This window comes from Betta splendens, chromosome 22 (assembly GCF_900634795.4).
Source record: "Betta splendens chromosome 22, fBetSpl5.4, whole genome shotgun sequence".
Lineage (NCBI taxonomy): Eukaryota > Metazoa > Chordata > Actinopteri > Anabantiformes > Osphronemidae > Betta > Betta splendens.
The window spans coordinates 2,244,809-2,271,936 of NC_040900.2; the positions used below are offsets into that span (position 1 = coordinate 2,244,809).

A 27,128-nucleotide genomic window follows, 5' to 3' on the forward strand; every position below is an offset into this window, starting at 1 on the left:
TTTTGTTATCTGTGCATGAAAAACCAGGAGAAATACTGTACCTGGATATTTCAATGGCGACTCAGTCACAACATCTGGCTGGAAAACAAGCAAAATGCTAATTAGGTGAGTGTATTCAGCAAAATGTCTTCTCAACAAGTTGTATAATCATAACAAAACCTCCAACTGAGAAAGTTAGAGCACGTTGCTCTAAGATAAACATTTCAAAGTCATGTGCCAAGATGCTGACAGGGAGGGAAAACTCACCGGGCCTGGAATTTCCTCAACTGCCACGAGAGAGAAAGAAGAGGAAACAGTAGCAAAAAGTGTCAATATGTTCATAGTATTAAGCATCAAACAACAATAAACAGTACACAGATAAACATGACACTGTGATAAGACCACGCACAGCTGCGTACTCATCCATCATGACCCAGAACTGAAGAGGGAAAACAGAAAACAATGTGCAAGACGAATTCCAGTGCACATGAAAACCACGCTCTCTTTACGCAACTTTGGAGGCCTCCAAAACAAAGCTCACGACATATTTATCCTCTGGGCCAAACACAAAGGTTGTGCTCAAGTCTAATGGAAAATGCAAAGGCAGACAAGAAATCGATATCTCTGATAATAAAGATGAAAAAGTCCAAAATATTTACATATTTGTCTCCAGAAATAAATCAAAACGTCGCGTCTGTTCCAATAAAGTCACTCACAAGCGGAGGACTTAGTGCAGCCACTCGTCTGTTGCTGCGATTCTCACAGGGGCTTGACTTTGATGGATGGTGAGAATGAAAGCTCCTCTGAATACGTTCGGTTCTGGATCAAACATTTATTTGTGGAGCTTAAAACATCCTGTTGATGTTTGGATTCTTACAAAAAAAGGCTAATCCATTTACATCCTGTGGAAAGAAATCTTATTGTGCAAGCGCTCAGCTGCTGCGTATTGTTTATGCCATGGGTTGGGTGAAAACATTTAGTGGTGTTTGATAAATCTGAGGCTTAAGCACAAAATATGAAGAAAAACATTCAGCAGCAACAACTGCTCATATTTGTGCTGTTTACAGTAAACTACCAAGCTGAAAGTGGCTGCACTCATTTCTTGTCCTGTACCAAAGACTTCCTCACCTTCTCCAGGTGCCTCTCTGGCTGGCTGAAGTGGAAACAGAGGATGTTGAGGGGTCAGAGGGTAAAGGGGTGCTCGAGGTGTCTCAGGATACTCTGGATATGGAGGGGGGTGTGGCCCACTGGGCAGCAGGGAGGGCTGAGGATATGCAGGGCTCTGCTCGTCCCATGAAAGTCCTGTGCTCTGCAGATCCTCTTCCTCCAGCTGCCTGAGGGAAATCTGCACGTCAGAGCGCAGGTAGGTGTATCCGTGGCCAGCTGGGCAGATCTCCTTGAAGTGGTCTGTGGGTGGACAGTAAACAGCGCCTGTGTAAGCTGCTCAGTGTGTTGGACTGGTCAATCAGATACAGTAAAAGGCATCTTTGTCTCTCAGCAGCGGTGACTCCATTACAGTGAAGCACTGTCCTCCACCTGACCTGAAAGCAGCAACTCTATGCCAAAGTATGCTGGAATAGAGATATGAGTGATGACAGATATGTGGCTAATAAAAGCTAGTGATACGCTACTGGATGATGTAGCGCAGTAACTGAGGCAAGAGAGTCTTGTCTGAGTCACATGTTCGGGGTCTGGCTGATTCGTGCAGAACACGGCGCTAACAGCTTCCACGGCCGTACAAAGGCCAGTGTTGGACATAATCGGACACTGTGTGGCTGTGTACTATCAGTCCTGGCTGATCACTGCAGAGGTCTGCATCTGTGATATCTGATACAGCAACCTGAATGAATCACTGGCCAGAAGAGGCTCTCCATAAAACCAGCCCGGTTCTCCCAGAGACTTTGAAGATTACGTCGGTATGAATAAAAGAAGATGACAACTGCTTCCCATGTTTCACTTGGCCAAGCCCTTCATTTCTGCTGAGGAGCTTCGGCGCTCAGTGGTGAGGTTTCTCTCTGAGGGCTGGAGTGAGAACACACTTTTGCGTAGCCTCCAAAATATGAAAACTGTTGTGTTTTTGGTCCCTTTCCACTTCAAACGAGTGGGTTGTTTTGAACTGCCGGGCAGAGAGCAGCACTGGGACTGAAGGTTACATTATTTGTTGTCTAAGCTTTCATTACAACTGCTCTCAATTCATTCGATTATGTGTGACATTTACTACAGTATCTGCAGAAGTGCTTAGTTCCGCAAATGATTTTCCAATATGCTCAATAACAGACGGAAATCAAGATAAGGGACGAAGCCCAACATGTGCCGGTGAACATAACTCTACCTGAATCTGGCAGAGGACAGCGATCGCACCCGGGGCCCCAGGCTTTGCCCACTCGGCTGCAGCAACAGATCTGCTTGGTGATGTGATGATGAAGAGGCAGAGAGCATGAGGCTGCTGACACGGAGCGGTAGCACGGGGCTTTCTGGTCAGACACCGCCTTGTCAGCTGAAAAGGGAAGTCGATGCCATGAATGCGGTTCACAACACGTCAAATACCACTGGGGGGTGTTTTACAGAGAAAGAAGCACCACTCACACACGCAGTGACTCCTGGCAGCATCCAGCATGAAGCCTGGTCTACATGTGCACCTGTAGCTTCCTTTGGCGTTGACACAGTCAGCGTTCTTACAGATCCCAGGCAGCAGGCACTCGTTAATGTCTGTGAAGCAGGAAGCATGTCATCTACAGAACGCTGCTACGTTTACCTCCCAGTGAAGCTTAGCGTTGAGCCGATGAGCTTTAGCGTGTGTTGCATTTCATGAGGAGGTTTCTGCAAACTAGCAGAGATGACGTACCTGTAAGGAGCCATTCACGCCTTGAACAGTGACACATTATATTACTATACATCATGTCCTCAGAAGCCGGGCTCCTGGAAGGCGGTGACAGACAAACACTACATGCTCAACAGAGTTGACCACTGCTAAATGGAACAAACCTAAATAATTTCCCCTTCAAAGCGTAGCAGTCGAACAGACCTGGGAGGAAATTGCAGCATGTCTTAATTAGGCCCCTTTAGTCACAAAGTAATATTTAAGTGGACTTTGCTGGTTGCTCCAACAGCTTGTGAGTCACTAAGCCAAATCGAGACAAGCTAGCCAGTTACTGTGCCAGTCAGCAGCGTAGGGGGACATACTTCAGGCACTTAGTCATGCAATCACACTGAGACCAGGCAACGTTTGTTGTTCTACCATGTTAAACAAAGAGTACATCATTAGGTCTTTTCCCATTGCTTTGACGACTGGAACCTGACAGCCTGCCACCACAGATTTTCCCAATTCTAATTAATCTGCTCTTGTTTTGTTATTTTGCTTCCTGCTGGAAAAAGTGAGCTTATAGGGACTGAGGCTGATAAATTCCTTGGACTGAAGTAAATCCAGGGAATGCCTCCGTGCTCCTTTTATTGTGCACTTCTTTCTGTCTTTGCGTTTGCCCCTTTGTTTATCCAGTTCTTTTTCCACTCTTACTCCTTTACAGTCACTTGTTCTAAAGCTGAACTTGGTCGTATGCTGACAAAAGCCACCAACATTTATGACCTGACAAAATAAACACGTCTGTGCCTCTGTTAACAAAGGCAACCTGTTTGGACGAGGAGGGATGAGGCAAAGACGATGAAGCAGACCACCGATGTTGTGTCTGTGCCTGCTTATCATTACAAGAGCTACAAAGAAATGACACTGAAGTAGGGTTTACTGAGGAACTCGCCGTCTAGTCAGAGTTCAGGTCAGCATCGGGCTCAGCGTGCATCACATGTGGTCTTTAGTCTATGGTCCAGTTGAGGCCCAGATTAGTGCTATTGTTACAGTCTACTGGTGGGCTGATTGGGATTGAATCTGACTTTTACAACACCCTGTCCTGACCAGCACTAATCTCAACATCTAATTTTTACTCGCTCATTTTCACTGACAGCTTGTCTTTTTATTGTTTGAAGATTCGTACAGATGATGTCTCAAACTGGACAATACATGTGCAGAAAGAAATGCATTTTGAGGATAGTGAATTCACATTTAGTAGCAAGTGCAACTTTAAACAGACACATTCCTGGTGAAATGTCAGGGTCTCAACCTGTTGTCCTGAGGAATAGTGCAGCTCACACGTGTTAAATGTCAGAGTTTTAAAATGGTTTGTAGTTCATACTAAGATTACCCAAAATGTCAAAGGAGTTATGTGAGACTTCCTTCTTCCCTGAGGTGATGAATGAGTAATATGACCTGCTCCCAGCACCAGTGTACCACCCACAACACAGTCTGCACGTGAATCTGTGTGGGCCTTTCATCTCGGCCCAGTAACAAGTGGCCGATTCAGCAAGTCCAGCTTCTGAAGATAAGTAATTTCTGAATTCAGCTCTGTTGTGGTAAAGTTGTTGCTGACCACAGGGCTCAGTGTAGAAATCAGAAAATCTGATCTATCACAGGATAGAAGCAGCTCCTCTCTGTTCTAATTAAAATGGACACAATGCAGCTCAGAAAAGAGATTTCTGAGATTTGAATTAAATATATGTAAATTTTGGAATAATGCAGCAGCTGAAACGCACACAAACGCTAAAACGCCAAATAATATAGTGCAGTGCTGGTATTTATCATCACTGATTTTTGGAACTGAAAGAGAAAAACATCTTGAAACCATTAAAAAATAATAGAATAATAGAGCACATTTCAGCATGTGTTGGCTAGTATTGAAAAATAAATGAATCCTTCATACTAACTCTTCATTTAATTTAAATTGGTTTCCCAGCACAGTTATTACCTGAAAACAGTACAGACATGAAAACATGATGAACTGCTGAACTGCTGGATGATGCCTGTCACAGATAGAGTCAAATGTATCTGCTGGACTCACATTTTATTGGCTTTACTAACTTTGCCCTGAGGATGACACAACCATTAATCAAGTGATTGACAACGCTCAAGTAGATTTTCAGAAAAGCTGCAATTTGTTTTCAGCACCAGTTCATAGGTCAAACACCGCATTCCTTCCTGTGGCCTTGATCCAAGTGGATCTGTTTGTCGATTCAGATACTGTAAACTAATGCTGCTGCTCTGTGGTGCATGTAGGTATCCATTAATAATAATGTATATATCCCATAGCCCAGGAGCACACCGGCTAATTGCAGTGTTGACCTGGTTTCCATAGTAACGCAGACATTAACCCTTTTTAGGATGTGTTTGTCTCATTATGTAACAGCTCACCTTGACAGTGTGTGCCGTTCATCCGTTTGAAGCCTTTGGGACACTCAACCTGGCCATTTGCAATCACTGCAAATGCTGCAAACACAGAGAGAGCATAGCATTAGGAGGAGGCACTGGGATGAACAGCTGTGTCACAAAGCACTACATTCACTGCAGATGGAGACGAGGAGCTCGGCCGTAGGAAGAGACCATATAACCAACAGATGTTACTGTCTTGGTGGGAGGAAACGTGGGGGACCCAAAACTGGGCCTCCGAGACGCGCTGCCATCAAAAAGAATGTAACAAAAACACCCAAAGTCATCGCTAATGATATTTGGGATAATTCTTCCTGATCTGCGGGGACGCATTAGAGAAGTGCAACGATAGTCATGCTGACATTGGGGGAGCCTGGGTGACAGCCCTGACCTTCATCAACCAAGGTGCAAACGCTGTAAATAGATGTTAGTGTTTTACAGTGACTGTGTAAACCTAGAATGATGTAGAATGTACAGCTTACATGAAAGTGAATGACCCCAAACGAGTCCCTGGTTTCCTGCTCGTTCTCCCAAAGCAGTAAAAGTCCCATGGTGTGAGGTTCAGGTGCAGTAAATAACACAGCGTGGCTGTTAAAGGCTCCGTGCTGCCTCACTGCCAGCGACGGACACCTGAAAGCATCGTGTCATGTGTGCACCCAGCACGCCCCATTAAATGCACAGAGCATAATGTGACTATCATATGGAGAAAGTTTGGGTTCCAGGTTCCAGAGGTTTCTTCGCTGAGACAGGGTGATAATTTGTTGCAGATCCTGCTATGATATACTGATATTTCATATCATGTTGAAAGAAGAAGATTTAAGTTTTGACTTTTTTCGAGGAGTGATGGGTTTATATGAGTGAGGAAAGAATAATGGTGTGATTATTATGGGCTTAACTGTTTCTCCCTTTCACAGTCAAGTCAAATTACAGTAACAAAAGCAATGATGCACTTTTGAATATATGCACTGGAAAATGTTTTCTCCTAAGACTTCAAAAGAATACGGGGCGACATACAGTACGTAAAACAAACTTTGTTATCCAATATCACGAACACAAATGGGTTTTTGAAACTTCCAGAAGTACAGAAACAGAGAATAGCTTTGAACTTGGTGCCAGCGTGATGAAGGGCTGAAAACAGATGTGACGCATACGTTAAACTATGGTCGTAGCTTCGCCAGCAAAGAAAACACAACGCTTTCCATGGGAAAGGGAGAAAAGGGGCACAATGCTTGTGAGCAAAGCTTAAGCAAGTACGCGCTGACTGAAGGAGACCCCTGGAAGATGTAAATGAGTATCTGGGTACCAGACAGAATCACATGATCAAAGGTCATCCGTCACCGTTAATGCCCAGACAGAATTCATCCAACCTTTCAAAACCTCCCTCGTTAAACAACCCAACATAGCGACTTGGTTTCATTTCCCCAGGAGTTACTGTCTAGTGTGAACCTCGGGGAATGAGGTCCTAGAAGCAGAAGTGTGTTTTGGTCCTGCTGTGACCGACTAGACCGGGCAGGGTCAGTATACCGTATATACCTGAGGGTTGACAGAGCAGAAGTGGGTCAGCACGAAGGAGACACTGAGAAAAAAACGGGGGGGACTGTGTCAAGCGAAGCCCCTGTTCCTGTCTGCCCACCTCCTCATCTGCCTCCACACCCCTCTAATCCCCCTCCAAGGCTTCTGAGTAATGAGCTGTTGTGGTAGGGTGGTGGGCACACCCTCCTGCAGCGATGGGATCAAGTTTGCACATGCCAAGGAAATCCCAGTGGGAGGGTAAAATAAAGCTTATTAGGAGGGAAGAGAGGACCAGCAGTCAGCAACAACCTCCGTGAGTCTGAATGAAACAAGAATCAGACGTTGCTGAGAGATGACAGCAAATGCATTTACAGTAAAGGTCGGTAAATCGTTATCTAATATGTCAGGTTGTTCCCAACATTTCCTCGTGTGCTTCCTGGACCTGTAAATTCTTGCTATTGTGGGTCAGTTCCCTTTATTGTTCCCTTGGGACACTATGTTTGCAGTGGGGTTGGAAAACCATCTGCTGGAACTCAGCATGCGCACGTTGACCGCCGCGCTCCCCAAAACAGCTTTTCTACTGAGCTCTAATCGCTTTGTCTCATTCAAGAATTAGTCTGCAAGTTTGGCGCGAGGCTCGACAAACCGCAGTAGTTGTGTGTTGCGTCTTAATCCAAGGCTACTGTGCTGGAAGGAAATCAGCGCTTACTTGACCGTGTCATTTTCATTATTATACAAAAAGATAAGAATCGCAGTTTCCTCATAAGATTTAATGATGTGTCCATTCTCATGCTGGTTTCTACAGCTATTTGTTTAGACAACATAGTGTTACACAGGCAGTGGCTTGCAAGAGTGAGCTCAAACTGAGCATTAGTGTCACCCCTGGTTACAAAGACTGAAACCCAGACTGGTCTGCATCCACCGAGGGTGCAGACAGAAACCTCCACTTGTTGTCTATCCATTTAGCCGTGTTCAACAAAGACTTTGTCACCCTTCACTAATTTATTGTCGGCCTCCATTCAGTTGTGTTAGGCATTCCACTGGCAACGATTCAGCAATATTTGCTCAAATTCCCTGACCTGAAAGTGTAATACAAAATCCTTTTAAGCGTCTCAATGTCCTGGATCCAGTCTGAATAAACCCACTAAGTCGCTTCTTAATATGAAAGTGAAATTTCCTCCACAGAGGGCAACGCTGTTGAGGGAACACAAATGAAAGGAGAGCTTATGCAAAATAGCAGGGAAAGTAAAGAGAAAGTGGACGGGAGGCTGGGAATGGACACAGGGTTTATCATCAATGGCTTCCTCAGCTGTGCAAAATTCTCTAATTGCTAATTTGGTACATTCACTCCATGGACCAGCCGGTCTGGGGCCTATTAAAGATCGACAAAGTTTGGAAGGCCTGGTCCATCAATCACGGCGCTCAGGGCCTTTCACCAGCGCCCCCTGGGACCTGCCTGGGAGGCAACCTTAGTGCTGGGCTTCTCCCCTCGACCCACTGGAAAACCTCAGAGTGTGTGGGACACAGAAGGGAGGAGGGATGGATGCTGTCCACGGGCAGCAACACGAGACAGCCTTCCTTTCCATTTCATTGGAGAGCTGTATAGGAAATTAACCCACACCGAAGCCAAGGACGTGTTCCAGGTATTTATTCACTGACATACTGTACCGCAACGGGACAAACTGGTGCCGCCAAGAGAAAACAGGAGCAAACAGAGCTCTTTAATCTCCATGCAGACTTTCAGGTCTTTGGACTTTCTAAGATGACAAAATCATCTCTTCTTGGGTTTTGAGCCAACGCTTGATTGGACCAAAAAGTTGAAAGCAAAGCGGGTTTGCCGTCTCCCTGGCACTCAGTGTCGTTGCTATTATGGCAGAGTCCATATCGCATTTTTCCCTGCTATTAAAGCAAACGCTTTATCAGTTAAGACGCATGGGACTATTATGCATTATCAACATCCTCCGGCTGACACCATGCCAGTCTACGAGCCATAAAAATCATTAGCAGTCGTAGCTGTATCATGTTGCTCCAATGGAACCGTCCCATCACACGTGTGACTCAAATGCCAAAAAGTTCAATGAAAACACATTTCTGGTTGTTTCTAATAAAGGAAAAGTTTAAATATCTGTTTGCAGTTTGACAATTATGCTTAAAGTCCTTCTCCTTGATGTTGATGGCACCAAACACATATTTAAAACAGATGCACATTCCTCTATAATCTACGACTCTCAGTACAATACTGACCACCTGGAGCGGTTCCACAGGACAGCATGCCACGCTCCATCCCCAATAAAAACGTGCTTAACTGAGCTTCGATCCAATTAAGAAATGCAACACAAGTTTCATTTCCATGTAGCTCCGTTTGGGATTTGTTCCTTATATTGGTTGTGTCTCTCAGTCCTGATTAGCCACACTGCTGGCTCACTAATGAATTCCATCACTGTAGCTGTGATGGAATAACATTAGGTCAATATTAATAAATCAAATGCTGTGAAAGATATGTGATGTCTCCATCAAATCACCATTAGAAGCTGCTGCGTCTGTCCCCCCAGCCTCTTCTAGCAGAGTCCCTCCGCATCTCTGGATTTTCTTGGTTATTAACATGTTTTCATGTTTGATCAGTGCTAATAAAAAGCAATAAGCTCAGGCTTTAGCCCGTCTAAGGATGTCAGATTGAATGTTAGGGTAGTTGATGGGAGATGTGAAAGGCATGGGTTCATGTGGGGAGACGAGAAGGACTCTGGGATCTGAATCTCCTGAAGGATGGAGTCCACTGTTCAGGAAAGTCCTACGGTAGAGGAGAAACCAGGGCAAAGACAGCATGAAGGCAGTGACATCATGGAGGCCTCAGTGACACAGCGGAGTTAAAGAAAGCCAAAGCTCGTGCGGGTGTGGCAGATACTGGGAAGCATCCCAGCACTTGATACCGGAACAGTCACAGTGAGTGAAAGGAGACAAATGACTTGTGGAATTCAATTAGCTGTGAAACACACAGCAAGGGAGGGGCCGCAAGCACAGTCATACCATGTGATGCCAATAATACAGTACAGGTCAGACTCGGGCCACAGCAGTGGGGTCGCTGATAGAAATGTGCCCATATACATGTCTGCTATGAACTTGATAAGAAAAACACAGTGGAACTTTGAAGATCTGCAGGACAAGGTTTTAAAACTCCAGCGCATCATCAGAACCAGAATGTCCAGGGCTAAAGTTTATTCTGCCTGAACTGGATCTCATTACAGGCCAGCAATGCTCAGCATGTGACCTTTAAAGGCACTGGCTCCCGAAGACTTCGCCTCCCACAGAGATGGGACACACTGACATTATAGCCTCCATAACATGAACCCTCTTTGTAACTCACACACGCACACAAATAAATAGTCCAGAATGCTTGTAGAACACCATTAGGTGAGTCCTTGTTGATGTCACCTGTAAATGTAATAAAACAATGACGTAGCAAAACCTTGTGAGTCATTTACTGATAAATAAATAGAACAGCTTCCTGTTTCAGGGGCTGTAGTCTTCAGGTTGTATATCATTCCTGCTACAAAGTCAAGCCAAGTGTCTCAACTCAGAACAATGTTGTAACTCTCTGCTGGAATTCAAGGCATTTATCTTATTAAAGCACCTCTAAGGTTTCTGTGGCATAGCACATGACTTCATTTGGACTTAATTCTCTGTATCCTTTCTTCTTTGCCTGCACGTGACCTGGGTCCTAGGCCTGTAGTATGCTGTTCCCTAAAACAACCACAAAAATGAGCTAACTAGATATTTGCTCTGTCTCTCTCTGAAGGAAGGAAGGAGCAGAGGAAAACATCTGGGAGCCAAAAGGGATCCTGCCGGGAACTTAGGAAGAGCATACATCTGGCACACGGAGGAAGATAAAGCGGGAAGCTGAAAACTGGCTCGGAATCGATGATAGATGAAGGAGACAGACAGGGGCGATGTCTGCGTCTGATTAAGATCTAGTCAGACATTAAACAGACTATGAGCATTTGACAGGCAGTTGATGTCTGTGGGCAGGGAACCTGCAAAGTGCACTGTAGATGCCACCATGCTGGAGGTTGTTTCATATGTTCCTTAATAGCATGTTGATCAATCACATCATGGCTATATCAACATTCTACAAATATGTATTGAGTTGTCAGAGTGTGTGAGCCTCAGTGTTCCCTGTCTGCCAGAGAACCAGACCTGTTACCAAACCTAAGCTCTGGCTGGGCTGTTTAATTCCCTCTTTGTTTTCAACAACTGTGCACGACATGAGAATAATAAAAGGATTTAACCTGATTAGAAATAGATTAAATCTATTATAACGCAATGGCACAGAGGGCAAGGATCTTCAGTGAAGGAGGCCTACCCGGTTTGGTTGGACAATTCTGGCACTTGTTGAGGCCCCAGGAGGCACCGACGCTTCCACAGCAATCATCCTGTTTGGTTAGGCCTGGCAGAGGCTTGCCACACTGCAACGACAGACATCTGTGTTACATCAAACAAACAAGTTTGGAAAATGAGTTGGTACATGTTTGTGCATTGTTGCTTGTTTGTGTAAGTCTGCATATACACCTAGATGCGAGGAGAGAGTGAACCAGACACATCTGAGACCAGTTAGACGGAGGAGCGCATAAACAACTGCGAACCTCCCGGCGTGCTTCATTAAGGCACTTGGGTAATGGTGAGGAGAGATTCCTATCAGCGTTTGGCCGGTAGAGAGTTATGAAACAGACAGGGACATTCTTCTGGACCCACCAAACGGGCCAAGCAGGAAGAAGGAAAATTGCAAACACAATCTTTTGTATCCTCCTCTGGAGGGTCACATTAGCGCCACACCAATTGTGGCCAGAGATTTTATTTCATCTCTTTCTCTATGAAACTTGAAGTTTGGCAAATATAATCCCAACTCAAAGATGTCAGTTATGATGCCTTATCAGGGCCAAGCAACCAGATGCTTTTTCTAAGCCCTGGATTAGTGTCACGTACTGTCACTTAGCTGTTTGCGTTTCCTAACTTCCTTTTGCTTCTAGCACGTGTCTGACATGAATAAATGGTTCTATGCAAAGTACAATAAATCTGCGGTAGGTGCCACACGCTCCCAGACAAACCACGAAGCGTCTCCCTATTGCAGCCACAAAAAGGGCCACATGGGAGCACACCTTTGGCCTCTGAGGTCGTCCTTGCTCATAAAATGCCTTTGTTGGGGAACTGGTGGAACATGAGATGACCAGAGTGGTCAGAGCTCATAAACCCTGAACATAAATCACAGCTTCCTGTTTGATAAGACAGGTGAGGGACAGACTTTCTCCCACTGATTCCAAGGCAAACTATGGATTAGAACACACCAGGCGGCTTTGACCATCTGATGATGGCAGTTTACATAATGCAATTAAAGTACTGCTCAGTAGCATTATACCTGTCCATCAACAGTTTCCTGAAAGCACCGTCCCACAGGCCCGTTCTGGTGGTTATGCAGCCTGGTGTGGCCGTTGGTGTGTGGGCGCCTGGTGCTCTGCTCGTGGGTGTGTTCACGTCCGTTGGCAGGCTGGGAGCGCTGCTGGACAGAGTGAGCTCCCTCCGGTGGACCCGGCCTCTGCCCAGGCTGGACCCGGGCAACTTGGTGGATCTGGACCTCGGCCTCTGGAGGATGCTGAATGTGAACGTTCACCAAGGACGGGTGAAGAGAAACTGGGGGAGGAACGACACAGGTAGACGGGTCCTGGCTCACTCTTGACTTCATAGCATGGCTTCACATTTTGAATGCTGCTTGGACATTAAATGCTATCAGCTGACAGGCCGCACAGACTTGTTTAGCACATACTTGCTTCATTTCCAAGTTCTTTTATAAGGCTTAAATTCCTGGCACTATTAAAATGCTACAAAACAACAACAGTTGTGGATTCTCTGGTTTAAATCAAATAAACCTAAAGACTAGAACCAGATTTGTTGAGTTGCTCAGAAGATGTTGCAATGTGAAAAATGCCTTTCTTTGTCCTTCTGACAGAGGGAAGCATCATTCCTCATGAGCTGCCAACAAAGCTCATCCAAGTAGAAGAAGTAGACTCAAGAATCTGGGACATGAACCAGGCCCTGTGCTGTATAATCACGCATACAGGAAAAAGGGTTCTACTGTTTACACCTATATCTTTTATAACTTGGACTTTAATTACCTTTTTTCTTTTTATGTTTTTTAGAGTGAAATTTAAATAATCTAAGACCGACCCTCTGTCCCTAGTTACTGTTGGACAGAGCAAGACGGTGAGAAAGACAAAAGGCTGCAGGAGAGACAGAAAGTGAGCAAATCTCTCCCTTTTATAATCCCTTTTATAGTTTCATGATGTTGCCTTGCTCTGTTTCTAATATCCACTGATAAAAGTGTCTTTGTCTGAACAAGGAGGACTTCCATTGAGTCACCCATTAGTTAAACTGCTTAAAGTAGTGTCTGACCTCCACCACTTGGCTTTAGAGAAGCAGTACTTCACAACTAAAAACAAAGGACTAGACGTATGTGCAGTCAGAAAGGTAAACTGGCAAATTAGCTTAGAAAAACACAGCATTTAAAACTGGAGTATTTTACTGGTGGCTGACTGACCAACATTACGTAGTCAGTAAAAACATGCAGATGAATGTCTTTTGGGCCCATTACCTAGTTGGTTGGATAAAGGCAGCGTGTACATGGAGTGAGAGGGAGACTTCGGTCCCTGCTGGCTGGCATCCTTGCGGCTGTGTGGGGTGGGTCTGGCAGGAGGAGGCAAAGGCAGGTGGCAGAACTTTCCTGTGGAGTTTGATGGACACCAGCACTGGTCTCTGCCGATGCATCGGCCTCCGTTGAGACAGGGGATCTGACAGAAGACTGACGGAAGGAGGCAAAGGGAAATGAAAACGGAAGAACTACTACTTTAATTTAAACACACGTCCTTTATAACATTGTTACTGCAACTTATGCACCTCAGTTACAGTAGTTAGCTAGTAAGTAATATTATATTAAAGAAAGAAGGGCAATAAATAAACAGGTCCCTGGAAATAACCGTTGGCCCTGGGCAGCGTGTGACTGTCGGGCTTTTACACAGCACCATACATAGCTATGGTGGATTTAGTTTGGCCTCTTCCGCCTTAACTCAAATCATGAAAGATGATTAACTAATAAAAAATCATCCATCCGTGACAAACAAGAAAAGACAATTCTGGCATATGAGATGAAAAACAAAGTGCTAGCATCACAAGGCACAAGTATGAAGAGATTTACACGACAGCTGGAGATACGATTGGTTCATATACGAGTAGTGATGGAAGCATGCGGTGAGCTGCGTCTCTGTTTCATTCAGACAGCAACGCGGTAACAGGATGTTACAGACAGATGTCACACAGTCCCTGTGGCACAAAGGGAATGAGCTCAGTGTCACAAAACATTAACAACAGGAAGATGAGTAACGGATGAAAGGAGACATAAAACAAAAGAGATCAATGAAGGACGAGAGCAACTGGAAACAGAAAGGTCGGTGAAAATGAGGCAATAATAATGTGGACAGAGAAACTAAGATCCAGCATCGGTGTCCAGTCACAGGACGGTCTCCTGTGACTGGACCTAAACTATCAGCTGGAGGAGGCCGTTAAATCCTTCCCCTGTGGGATGCGGGTCAGCACTGGTCAGGGTCAGGTCAGCCTCACACGGGTACAAACTATTCTTGGACAACGCGCTACTGTCAAGTCTGCACATCACACCCTCCATCTGTCCATTTGGCAACAACCAGGGGCCAAACACACACACACAAACACACTTCTCACTCAATAAAGACACTTCTACTCAATCTAACACAGACTTTAAAGCATGTCGTACATCGGTTGCCTATCAAGGGAGCCTGATGTAATTATCCAGCCAGACTTTGCTGCGAACACTGTGTAGGGAACATAACAACAGCATGAGATAACTGTTAGCTGTCCACTTGACATTCCTTGATGAACACGCTCACCCGAGCAACAACAGGATGCAAAGAGAAATGCAAAGCAACCTCTGTTTTAACACGTGCTTTCATAAAACAAGGGAGATTTCTAGAGAATGAAAATGAAAATGGGGTATAAAAATAAACCGCTGCTCAGGAAGAACGGGATGTGCCAGGAATGTAATCTCATGGAAGGCTTCTGTCGAGACAGTGAAGTGTTTGGAATATCTATAGCACGTTCCAAAATCCCATTAATGGGCACATAAATCTGTAACATCCACCTGTTTATATATTCATAACTCAGCTGGGTTCTCCCCTAATGCACTTGGTGAAGGCTGGTTACAGGTTTAGAGTTTGTTTTTATGTGACTCATGTGTGCGGTATGTGCTCCCTTCACCACCAACCCACAAGTAGTAATTAGCTTGAGCATTAGTTGGACCCGTACACTAATGAGAAAGCTAAGAAACATGCAGGGCTACGACCCTCCTCTTGGCACTGACCACCATGGGAAGGGTCTCACGGACGCTGTGTGCGTTTGGAGAAAAGCCCCCCGGATAAATGGCAGGTTTAACGTTATCCCTATAAATTCCTGTTCATGCTGCTACTCTTTCTCTCTGTTCTGCTCCCTTTTCTCTTTCATGATTCCTCCTCTCCCGGGGAGCGTTTTAAATGGTTAACACTGGGGCCAACCACGAGGTGTAAACCGCAGAGAGATGGGGCTAAGTGTTGGGAGCGTGGGACCACGAGCTCCACGTGTGTGAGACCAGATTAGTCCTTTTACAGAGCCTGCTTTTAATCTCTTTCCTCATTCCTCCTACTGCTCTTACTTTCTTCTCTATGACAGTAAGAGCTCTTGGGCTTAAACTCCACCGCTACGCCTCCTGCCTGCGCTTGGCATGCCACTGGTAACCCAATTTGTGAAGTTCACTCGATAAAAACAAACGGGGAACTGTGTGAGGCGAGGACAGAATCGGGAGAGTGACAACAAAAGATATGATGAGACACGAAGAAGCAGAGACACAGACGGAAGCGATTGCGCACTGAGGATGAGCGGCCCGTAGTGGACACTCACAGAGTCTGAAGCCCTGGTTGCTCGCCTGCTGCTGCTGCTGCTGCTGCTGCTGCTGCTGCTGCGAGGTCTCGCTGTAGACCGTGGTGACGTCGCCCTTCTCACAGCTGTTGTAGCAGCGTCCGCCGCTGCACAGCCTCCGGCACTTCATCGGCGTGAAGACGATCTTGATGCGGTCCAGGTTGGAGGTGAGGTTGGCCCCTGGAAAACACAGGCACGACCTGGTGAGGAGCAACGGCAGCAGAGGCAGGATAGAGACGAGCTGCATCCTTCCTCCTTCAACCTCACTGTGACACACTCCCTGTCTGGGCAAAGGGAGGTTTATAAGTGTTTGAGGGTGTGTGTTGACAGCTGGCCAGTGGCACGGTGCAGCTCAACGAGCGATGCTCCGCAGCCCAGAGAAGGGGAGAGAGAATATTAGGTATCGGGACCACCTCCAAGCTGCTTTATCTTTGGGAGAAGGTGTCTCAGATGTGCGGATGTGTTCAGGAGACAGCGAGTGAATATTGTGTAATGGTGGGAGGCTGTTCAGCAGCTGTTGTCCCAGTACAAACGTCGGTTAGAGAGTTGGAAACGAAAAGAGGAAGAGATTGAATTTCACCCTGGTTCAACACGCGTCATGTCATCAAGCTAAAATGAGTAACAAATACACAATAACACACAGACGTGCTGGTGCTCACACACAGTGTGCAGCTTTGATAGAGGGTGTGAGGGGCCAGAGGACCGTGGGGGAGCAGGAGTATGGTTTGGGATGCTGCCAGCTTATTTTCCTTGTTAATGGAACGTAGCTGAAGCTAGCTTTCAACATTAGCTTTCAACGTAGTTGAAAGCTAATGTTCCATTTCCATGGCTCTGCGGGATGTGAATGAATGTAACGTAAGCTGTAAAATGAGCCCCGCTGCCGTGTTTGCTTTGATGTGGCCGGGCGGAGTGTGTGCGTACCTGCTGGCGAGAGAGCGTTGCTGAACGGCCCGTGCCTGTGGCTGGTGACCGCGGGCCCATTGTTCTGACCGTGTCTGTGTCCGTGGCGGTTCCGGAGCTCAGCGCCGTGGCCGTTAGCGTGGCCGTTAGCGTAGCCGCTGCCGCTGGGCAGAGCATTGGACGTGATCGGCCCAGAGGATGATGGGTAACGTTTCACGGTGCGGGAGGTCCCGCTCTGCTGAGAGGAGGAGACAGGAGGTCCCCGTCTCACTTGGGTCCTGTCGAAGATCACGAGAACATCACAAACATGACCTCAAACCAAAGCTAACAAAAATAATATCGCCCAGAGAAAAACATGTTATCTTAAGTCGTATCTTTGTACGTGAGAAACAACGGTTTTACTTCTGTTTGACATTAAAGAGACAATTTTTCATCACTGACAAACAAAACAAGAAGCACAGAGATGTGTGATTAAAAGACATTAGACCTTTTCATCAAGGCTACAAAGCACTTCCCATCACCAGCTGTGTCTGCCTGACTAGATAATGAACTCGGGGAGCAACATCCTGAGTGTTGCACCAGGTTGGAGGAAGCATTAGAACTGGGGTCGAAGAACAAAGCTCCACCGAGGTGGAGGCAGGGCCCCGTTCTTGCTTTGGGTCAATTACGGAGCCCGTGTTGTGCGACCTGGAAGCTGAGCTCATGTGAGCGAACTGGGGGAGGCGCGTGCCTCTCAGACCAGGAGGCAGACAGGCTCGCGGGTCTGGAGACGCTGGCCCAGTGCTGGGAAACATCTGGATCAGCAGAGCAGGACAAAGATGAGCCACGTCGGATCAGAGTGGCTACACCTGTAGCCTGCTTTGTAACGGAGCCCAAATAACAACACCAGCCCCGCATTAACCTTTATTACACATGCTTCGTTGCCACACAGCCCAAACCATACACGCGATGCCAAACCACAGAGGCAACAAGAATCAGGCAAACACACCACACATACTGTACATGCACCCACACTGAACACACACCCTGCCCCAGCTGTGCTGGATATAGCACAAGCCTCTGCATGCTTCTGTATTCACCAGCCACATTCCTGCTGCGAAAAAGAACTGGGCACTAAACAAGAGGAGAGACAAACATGAGAAAATGGTTTCTCACGTCATCTTTTGTAAAGACAACTGGCAGCAACTACAGCTCACAGCTCCTATGGAGCTCCTCCTCCACGGCTGGTAGGACGTATCAGCAGGTGATAGGGTCAAAAACAAGGGACGAGGAGGTCATTTAAAAGTATGAATGTGTTTTTCCGACGCTAACACGTGGCCAGCAAACATCCTGCCGGGCCAGATGTTGCCGTCTCTGTCTTCCGTGGTGAAGTGACTTCCTCCCAGCATGAGCTCATCACCACCGTCTCTGCCTGCAGCTTGGGGGAGTGCGCTCAATGCGCACGTTTCATGTCATCATTAGGAACTTCAAGGCCTCTGCAATCCAAGGAGGAACGGCTCCTCGGCCCGTTCTGGGTGACTTGAAAGCAAATGAGACCGCTGCCAGGAACATGCAGATGGAAAAAATGATTTGGCCATGCAGCTTTAATTAAATCACTGTTTATAGGAGAGCTGCTGAGGAGATAAATGACTAACCAGGTTAGCTGCTGGTTAGCTTGGGGTCTCTGTGTCAGGCAAATGTACTATTATACTTAACATACTGTGTGGTCAGAAAATGACACTTCTTCTAGTTACAAACAGCTGAAGCACACACTATGTTGTTTACATGCATCATGTTGAAATCACAAGGTCAACAATTTAGACAGTTCGATTACATTAAATTGATTTGACAGGTATTATTTCATTTTCAGAGCATGCGCTTAATAATTATATTCAAAGAGAAAAAATTTGTATGTGTTGATGAATCTCCGTCCAAGCATTTGATCAAAGCATAAGATTATATTTGACAGAGGAGGTCTCCAACTAAGACATAAATCCATTGGCGCTGTCCGCTTTCACTTGTCATTATTCGTTTCACATGTATGGAAAGCACTGAGACCTCATCACATCTGAGGAAATTACAAATTAGAGTGATGGCCAAGAATCTACAGTGTGTACGAAACGTCCACAGCGTTGTTACTTGGCAGGTGGCAGCTACACAACTTTGAACTGGTTGCCGCATTGCAGCATGTGATCATTAGCTCTGCTGAAGGCGTGGCAGGCAGCATGAGTGGCAGCTCCAGCCACGCCTGACTCTGGAGTTGGAGCGGAGGACGCTCTGGAGCACAAACAGCACACGGTCACAAAGCATCTGCTGATGCGGTTATGAGAATGTGGTGAATGACACTGGGTGCAGTCTGAACTTTTGATCAGATGGTGTTGGGGCTTTTAGGTGAAAACCCATCTAGTGACTGTGTTTCCCAGCAGGAAATGGGAGCCTTTTAGATACACTGGGGAACTCTGGAGTTTTCGGATCATCCTGTTCACCCCAAACATTTGCTCACACTTACACACACATGCGCGCAGTGACCCAGGTCCTCAGCAACTGTTTACATCTTAAACCATCTCCATAGCCTGTTCGGGCTGACAAGGCCGAAGCAGTGTTTACGTGAAGCACTGTACACTAATGTATGGGTCACAGCTGATTCATTCACCAGCGGTTCAGGCTCTGAAGGGCTTTCATGAGCAGCACTGTCAATAAATCTTCGCATGAAGTGAGTCATTTGCTTCAGACGACGCATTTCAGACAGAGAGGGTAGTTCGTCTGGGCTTAGAAGAGCAGACAGGTTCAGCATCGTGGCAGCAAATAGTTTTTCGCTGGCTCACACAGCCTTTGAGACATTCCACAATCTACCTTGGCAAAGCTCATTTTTCATTTTGATTTGTTTGAGAATACCAGCGTCTGAATCCTCAGCTAATGGCTAATGCAGAAAATAGGCCGTACAGTACGACGGACCCGTCCGTGGAGCCATTTGGCTTTGAGCGCACTGTCTAAACAGAGCGGCCTGACAGCAGGCAGGAGTGTTTGGCAAAAGCATCCAAGTCTGGGTCACACCACACAACCCGATAGCTCCCAGCTTTGTCGCCCTGTCATTCCGTCCCGACACAGTTCTCTTTGTGTTGCACTGGGCATGACCTCAAAAGTGACGAGTGGCAAACTCCAGGACCCATCGGAGGTTTTACGACCAATCAGCAGAAAGTCTTTTTATTTAAACAAAATGTTTAATGGTTCCATTTACCTCTTTCCAACACGATGTGTCGGCCAAAAGCCCTTCTTACATAAGAGCTACACATAATTAGGCCAATTTGAAGGCTACTTGGTAAATGGGAAAGTAAATTACAGTCATCAAAGGCTAAATGTAAATCAAAGTTCACACATTGCAGCTCATCAGTGCAACGGAAGAAAACAGGAGAAATACACAACAACCTGCAAACAGCAGCTGAGTCAGTGCAAATCACTGCAAATGCTGTTGGCATCAGATGAGCTTATATATTTAGGACACACATATAAGAGAAGGCTACGGGCCCCAGACGCCGTGTGGGGGCCACGTTGGCCACAGTCCTAAGCTTCAGTCGTCCCCACCACAGGGCAAAGCAACACTTCAGTGACGATATTGTGCCTTTCTGCTCGGCTTTAAGCATTGGAATGCCAAGGGAAGGAGTTCTCCAGTGAGCGGCTCTGCAGCAGATGGTGCTGCACATTTCACAGGCTGAAGCTCGCAGACAAGAAAGGAGAGAGCAGGCTGTTGAAACGGGTCCCAGGAGGTGTTATTCAAGAACATTTGCTAAGACATACACACTTGACTCTTGTTCGTGTTTTGCTACCCAGAGCCCAATAGTGTCATGAATCTCTGTAATGTCCAGGACATTAGCTGCACCGTGGCGTAGAAAAAAAAGCATTCCGCGTTATAGAGATACTATCAGTGGGTGACGGGGATTTCTGCTCCAGCTATGACTGCTTGCTTCAGAGTCTGATTGAGTAAAAACACATTTATCTGATATTTGATCACCAACCGGGTATTTCAGGTCTATTCTGTTTTAAGATTCAGAACATGGGCTTGTTTTCCCATGTTTGATCTTGTTTGCAGAGCCCACAGGCAAAGCGAGGAAAAGTTTAATTCAGAATTTGGTCTGTCTTAACTGCCTTGGTGTATTTTAAGAGGTGAAAAGAGCCTCTGCGGGCGAAGGGAGAATTAATCCTTTCTTACCCACCCAGTCCGTCTGCCAATCCATCTGTACCACCAGTGGTCAAACCCCGCTGTGGTCACACATCTCATTTCTCAGGCTTTAAGCGGAAAGCTCTCATCCATTCATCATTCACCACTAAGGGGCCCTGTATGTTACTTCCAATAAAACCCTGAGGTCTGATCCTTACCATGCACCAATAAATATAATATCCTACCAAAAAGGGGATTTTCTTTATACTGTTGTTGTGTGTTCCTCATAGCAACGACTGGTGGTAGAGCTTGTGTTCACTGCACATTCAGAAATAGCTCTACACCAGCCTGTCCGACCCTAAATTACAGCTTTATTTAGATGTTTAGTCTCTACTAGGAAAATAATTAAACTCCCAGAATGTTGGTATGTTTTACAGCTTGTTGATGACTTTTTAGGCATTTGAATTCACCAGTGAAACTTAAATGAAACACTCAACATATCACTATATTTTAACATTCACTGCAGCTGCCTTCACTCTTCTGATGGAAAGTTGGTACGTGCACAATGTCTTTGTGAATGTGCTTTAAATTTAGTATTTTTTGTTTTTTAAATGGCCCCAGATGATTGACTTGCCCAGTGAAAAAAATGCAGCATTGAACATAGAAAATAATACCTGGTTGACGTGAAGTCAAGTGATTTTATATTTAAACATGAGTAATGAATGAGTAATGGTATTCCTTAGAGCTCAACAAAAAGCAGAGCACAGAATAAAACACAAATATTGGATGTTAGCTAAACGCTCCTTTAAAATACAACATTGTCAGCAGTGCCAGTAGTCCAATAAATGTCCCATACTATAAACAAGAAATACAATAATATACCTAGTCACTGAAACATGTGCAGGGCTTTATCATTAAGCTCATTTCTCCTGAAACAAGGTCTTCATGCGTGGCCGCATAGGGCCAAACATCAGCGAGCAATTAAGCAGTCTTTCTTTGATAAGATCTCTAGTCATTATGACTGGGATAATTGTGGGTCTTGGCAGAATACTTCCTCTTGTGAAAATCTGGGTGTGTCTTAGGACTTATCACACCAGCCACAGAGCTGGACTAAATCATGTTCTCTCTGTCTGGACAGCCTTCCAGGAATCCCGCTAGTAGCAGCCAGAGCCTGGGTGAAATCAATTACACTGGGCTTGGATCGATTCAGATATTTTTTCCCGAGGGGATGAAACTTTTATGAGTGCAACAACTGGGTCTAGTGCCTAATGGAAGGCGGGAAATTTTCTTGAGAAATGTATTCAGCAAAGATGAGGTTTTCTGTAAATTTGACCTCACCGAGACGCTGCATGGGTGAAAGAAACACTTCTCTTTTTATGAGAAATCCAGAAAAGCTAAAATGTGAAAGGAAGCCAAGCAGTGTGGTTGCTGTGGTCCAGCGGCCAGAACCAGGTCGCGGTGAGCTGAGGGGCCATTCAATACTCTCCATCTGATCGGAGCCGCTGGGATCGTTAACAAAGGACAGCTCAGCAGCATTTTAAAGTGAGGCTACGTATGCCTGCCTTTCATCTGACATATTATCAGACAAGTCTAAGAGAATTCCCAATAAGAATTGTAGAATTTTTTAACACATGTGTAACATTGGCTTCAAAGGTAATAAAAACTGCAGCAGAAGGTCAAAGAGAACGAGGCAAACGTGTAGACATGAAGAAAGCCAAGAGAAAGTTGGCTTTCAGAGAAGGAATGAATGTGTGTGGGAACACATGGCGTGTGGACTGTGTCTTTGCCCCACTTGGAGGTCTGCTCCACCGCTGGGCCCCAGAGGAACCCTACATCCTGACATCTCATTGGATTAACGCGTCCCATGCATAGCCACACTGTTAATTCATACTTTCAACACCATGCACCATATCTGGGAGACGGGCCTGATTGATGCTGTCTCCATCTGCCTCAGCTCCGGAGATGATGTTGGAGTGCATTCTGGGACAGGCGCCTCGTCTTATAACTGCTGCATAGTATTTGTCCCTCCAACAGCTGCATCTCCACAGGCCTGCTTGATAAAACAAATCTGGGTACAGCCACGGAGTGTGCTGGTATTGCCTGGGACGAAGCTTTGGTGGAGTCGAGCCATACTGTATCGGCCGAGTTCTCTATAGGCCTTTGTTCCCTCTGGCCTCGCAGGAAGCAGAACTCCCATGGGGCTCATTTGGCTCTGTTTGTACACAGAACTACACCAACTCTTCCTGTCCTGTTTGGTTAATATCCCATTAGTTTAGTTCCTCACAATCAAGGCTTAACCACATTAAGAAACTCTCTGAATTTCTATAATTAAAGTTTTTTTTTCTTGCGTCGCCATGATGAGTTCACGTGAGGACAGGGTGGCCTCCACAGATGATGTCCACTCATGCTCCAGGAAGCTGTGTGGCTTTAATTTCAGTGAAAACGCTCACCAGGGACTGAGGTCGGGGCAAAGGTCATGTTTGTACCAACAACTCACAAGACAAGCGTCCCTATGATCCAGTTAACCTGAGCCCACTGAAGTAAAATCAAAGCCTGCACAAACAGTGACGACCAACTAATCACAACCAGATCTAATCACATACGGTACCTGTTGTTTTTTGGTTCTGATCGATGTCCCAGTGGCAAATAACACTTTCCTACAGGTGCTGATTTCACCCAGAGGATTCTGACAGTGGTTCCTGTCAGCACTGGCGGTGTGGTTTCTCTTGAGTATGAGTCAAAGCAAGCATCCATGATTAACATGGAGGACTTCTACTATGACCACAGCTTGCACTTGGAAATGGCTGCAGGACTATGTTCAAAGCCCTGAGTCAACAAGCCACATAACCACCAGCCCTATTAGTCACAGACAAAAAACTGGGCTCATAAGCAGTTAATACAAAGAAAGTAGTATCATTTGCATCTGCTACAACAACTCCGGCCTGGCGTCAGCAGATGAAGGAGCCATAGAGTTAGTGCTGCTGACTTAGATTCATTTTTTATCACTTCTGACTATGTAGTTATGTAACTGGATGGAGACATGACCTCTAGGGCCACGACCTGCATGCTGCACACATATCCTGCTCTGCCCTTCTCTGTTTCCTGTAGAGGACAGATGTCAGAAAAATATAGCCAGCATTTGGTGGATATGAAGGATTCATAGGAGGTGATGAACACATCCTGAGCCTGACCTTCATAGTAGGAACTGACAGGTAGGATGTGATGTAGAGGCCTAGTGTTGACAGGGACAAGCCTTTCACTGCTTCAGGAAACTCTGGATTTGAGTGAAACAAACTTGTTCCAGCTCACAGGAGGAAACTGTTATTTGTTTGCCAGCTGCATATAGAATGCACCAATTGTAAATTCTACCCCTTTCATCCAAAAGAACTCGCAGTTTCAGTCATTTCAGACCGAGCTGAAAAGGTCAGAGAAGACGTCGCAGACAGTGTAATACAAGAAGAGGGAGTGAGGTATGGAGTTGCTCCCATGTCGCACCAATTCCACAGCACAGGAGCCTTCTCATGTTCAGTCCATCCTGTTCTGACTTTAAGCTGTAACTTAGGAATGTGAATGTATGGCTTTGTCTGGTAGGAAAATTCATATACTGTATGAGTTTCCCTTTCAACTACACAAGCTTAACGTTTAGACTTGCTACTAACTAATTGTGGGGCTTCCTGTGGGGCTGGAGGTAATGAGGAGCAGAACATTTGACTGACTGAGTCCATTTCTTTCCCTTATTTGTCTTGTTAATCAGGACACATGTCCAGCACCTGGCACCACTGAACAGGTCAGAACCCGGGTGATGCTGACAGAACAGGCCAGACCTGCCCAATGAAAGACAGTATCTCACAAGTTCTCTAGTAGAGAGATGAGTGCAGAGAGTCTGTGGGCCTCCTCTATCTACCTCCTCTTACTACTCTTGGCAAAGCTCTGGCCTTTATCTGACTCTGTCTTTATGACCTCACATTGCTCGTGCTTTTCTAGCTTTGGAAACAGTGGACCCTCAGACTGATACATGAAACCTGGGTCTGCATCCACCACTTCTCTAGGGGGAACATTGTTCCAGCCCTAAAAGATTGTTCTGTGCTGAGAGAATGTAGAAAATTTGCAAATCACAGAGCTCCGGGTTAGATGTGCATTACATAAGCCTGCAAATAGTTTTCTAGAAGCATCAATGAAAGGCAGCCACAGACTAAATCCTCAATAACATTTAAAAGCAAAAATCCTAGAATTATGCCAGATTCGTTTGAGAGAAATCACTTGTGAAAACAGATAATACTTGAGGATGAGTCTGGATGCCAACGTATGCCTCACTTTAACTTACAGTAACACCCGGCCTTAAAAGCAGTTAGTCAGATTCTGCTGAAGTTTGTGACTCAGAAAAACTGCCTCTGTTTCTTACAGTGTTGACCTGCGTCCTCATTTCTTTCAATTTGTCACAGATCTGTGACTCAGGACACAAAAATGTCCTCCGAGACTTGAACAGAGAAACATATGCGTAGCAATCGTGCGTCAAACAGAGGTACTGATTAGATGATTTACTACGGCTTCAAGATAACTGCTTTGGAAAGGAGGATATATAAAAACTTTATGAACCATCTTTATTAACCATCTGCCAAAACATTTCACTAAGCTACCGCAAACATGTGGATGGCTCAGGCAGGCTAATTCCACAACATCAGCAAAGCAAGAAAATGACACAAGACCCTCACAATTAGCAAGAGGAGCACCATAAATGTCAGATGTAATTGAGAATGTTTAAGGGGTTTGGTGTAGAGCAATTACCAAGATGACAAACTGGCTAAAAAGTGAATGATGACCTCGGTGCCCAAACAAATTCTGGCACTAACTGACTGCAAGTGGGTTAAAAAAGCGCTGGGCCCGAGTCCAAAATGGAGACAATTTGACAAGATAAGTCTGAACCTGTGAGCAATAACAATCCATCAAAATATTCCCGGAAACAATTACTCCCTGTCAACATCTTTGATCGAGTGTATGGTTCTAACCAGACAAAATGATTAATCAGACCAGGAGGTTATTTTCAACAAGACTGGAACCAAAACAGTCAAATGCTCAAGCCAGAAACTATGAAGCCTGTCTGATTAGCAGTCTTCGGAGAATTTGCTGAATATACTGAAAGAGCTCTCGTCTGAGCAATTATTTGTTGGACACGTCATCGTCACAGTTGTTCCAACATCTATATAACAAACTCGCACAGTCAACGGCTAAACAAAATATAACCCTCCTGCCCTATTTCCAGAGAAAATAGGATGCAGAATGGTCTGTCCAGCAAATCATGTTGTATTTTTCAGCATTTTCCACACATGCATTGCTCAATATTTATTTTACGTTGGGTTTATTAAACATTTAACACATGAACCCGCTCATCTGGTTTGATTCATTGCCAAGATTAACACGACCTGTGTTGAACAAGAGTGTAATACTGTGCTTTCAAGTGTTTAAGTTAAATCTACGGTAATGGTGGAGGGTGTCAATTTGTTTCCAGGGAGTCGTTCTGTGTGACAGTAATGGGAGCTAAGACTCATTTGTCTTCATAAAACAACACAGTGACTGTTACACACTGTTGTGTAGCTTTTCTTCCGTATGCACCTAAACAGCAACACTAGACTGTAGGTTAATTTTAGAAATATAAACTGTCTATAAGTCTATATAAGAAGAATAAAATGACTTTGTGCAAAGTCAGTTTTGGATTGAATGGCATGAATGCAGAAGCAAATGCAGTATAAATGTCCCTTTTGTTCAACTGTCGGTGCAAGTTTGCCAAAACACAAAACAACTGTGAAACTGCTGACGTCTGAGCCAAGAGCCGAAACGGGCAAAATGAAACCGAGGTTCTAAAATGGAGGAAGCTATTAGGCTCTAGGTGTTACTCCGTCTACTTCACTTTCTTGCCTTATTAACAAACTGAACAGACAGTACAGATCTTCCTGGTTCAGAAGCTCAGTCGTATCACTTACACAGTGTGGGCCGGCTGCTTAGTGGTCGCGGGTTGTTGGGTCTGGACTCTGGACTCGCCGTCCTGTCTCTCTGAGGGCCTTCTTCGCGGTTGGTCCTTCTGGAACGGGTTGGTGCCGGGTTGGACGCGCCGCAGGGAGCCCCCGTCACGGATGTACACCTGCTCTGGGGCCACCTCCTCACAGCGGGGCCCCTGGAAGCCTGAGCGGCACACGCAGGTATGCGGCCGGCTGCAGGAGCCGCGGTTCTGGCAGGGGGGCTGGCAGTCCGCTGAGGAGCGAGTAAAGACGGAGATCAGGTTTTCAAAAGGTCACGACAGAGCGTGCACGAAGCGGCGGTGGCAGGAGGATGGCT

General features: G+C 45.7%; 1 protein-coding gene across 1 annotated transcript in view; it reads right to left on the reverse strand.

Annotated features, from left to right (window-relative positions):
* The window catches only part of LOC114848340 (latent-transforming growth factor beta-binding protein 2-like), a 55,377-nt gene that overhangs the window by 18,245 nt on the left and 10,004 nt on the right, over positions 1 to 27,128 (reverse strand). The window contains exons 3-14 of the mRNA XM_029138763.2: positions 26,777 to 27,044; positions 16,685 to 16,941; positions 15,746 to 15,943; positions 13,380 to 13,586; positions 12,150 to 12,421; positions 11,100 to 11,202; positions 5,216 to 5,290; positions 2,566 to 2,688; positions 2,312 to 2,476; positions 1,108 to 1,386; positions 247 to 266; positions 42 to 78 (exon numbers count right to left, since the gene is read on the reverse strand). Coding sequence (XP_028994596.1) covers positions 42 to 78; positions 247 to 266; positions 1,108 to 1,386; positions 2,312 to 2,476; positions 2,566 to 2,688; positions 5,216 to 5,290; positions 11,100 to 11,202; positions 12,150 to 12,421; positions 13,380 to 13,586; positions 15,746 to 15,943; positions 16,685 to 16,941; positions 26,777 to 27,044 — 2,004 coding nt within the window. The remainder of the gene's footprint in view (positions 1 to 41; positions 79 to 246; positions 267 to 1,107; positions 1,387 to 2,311; positions 2,477 to 2,565; positions 2,689 to 5,215; positions 5,291 to 11,099; positions 11,203 to 12,149; positions 12,422 to 13,379; positions 13,587 to 15,745; positions 15,944 to 16,684; positions 16,942 to 26,776; positions 27,045 to 27,128) is intronic.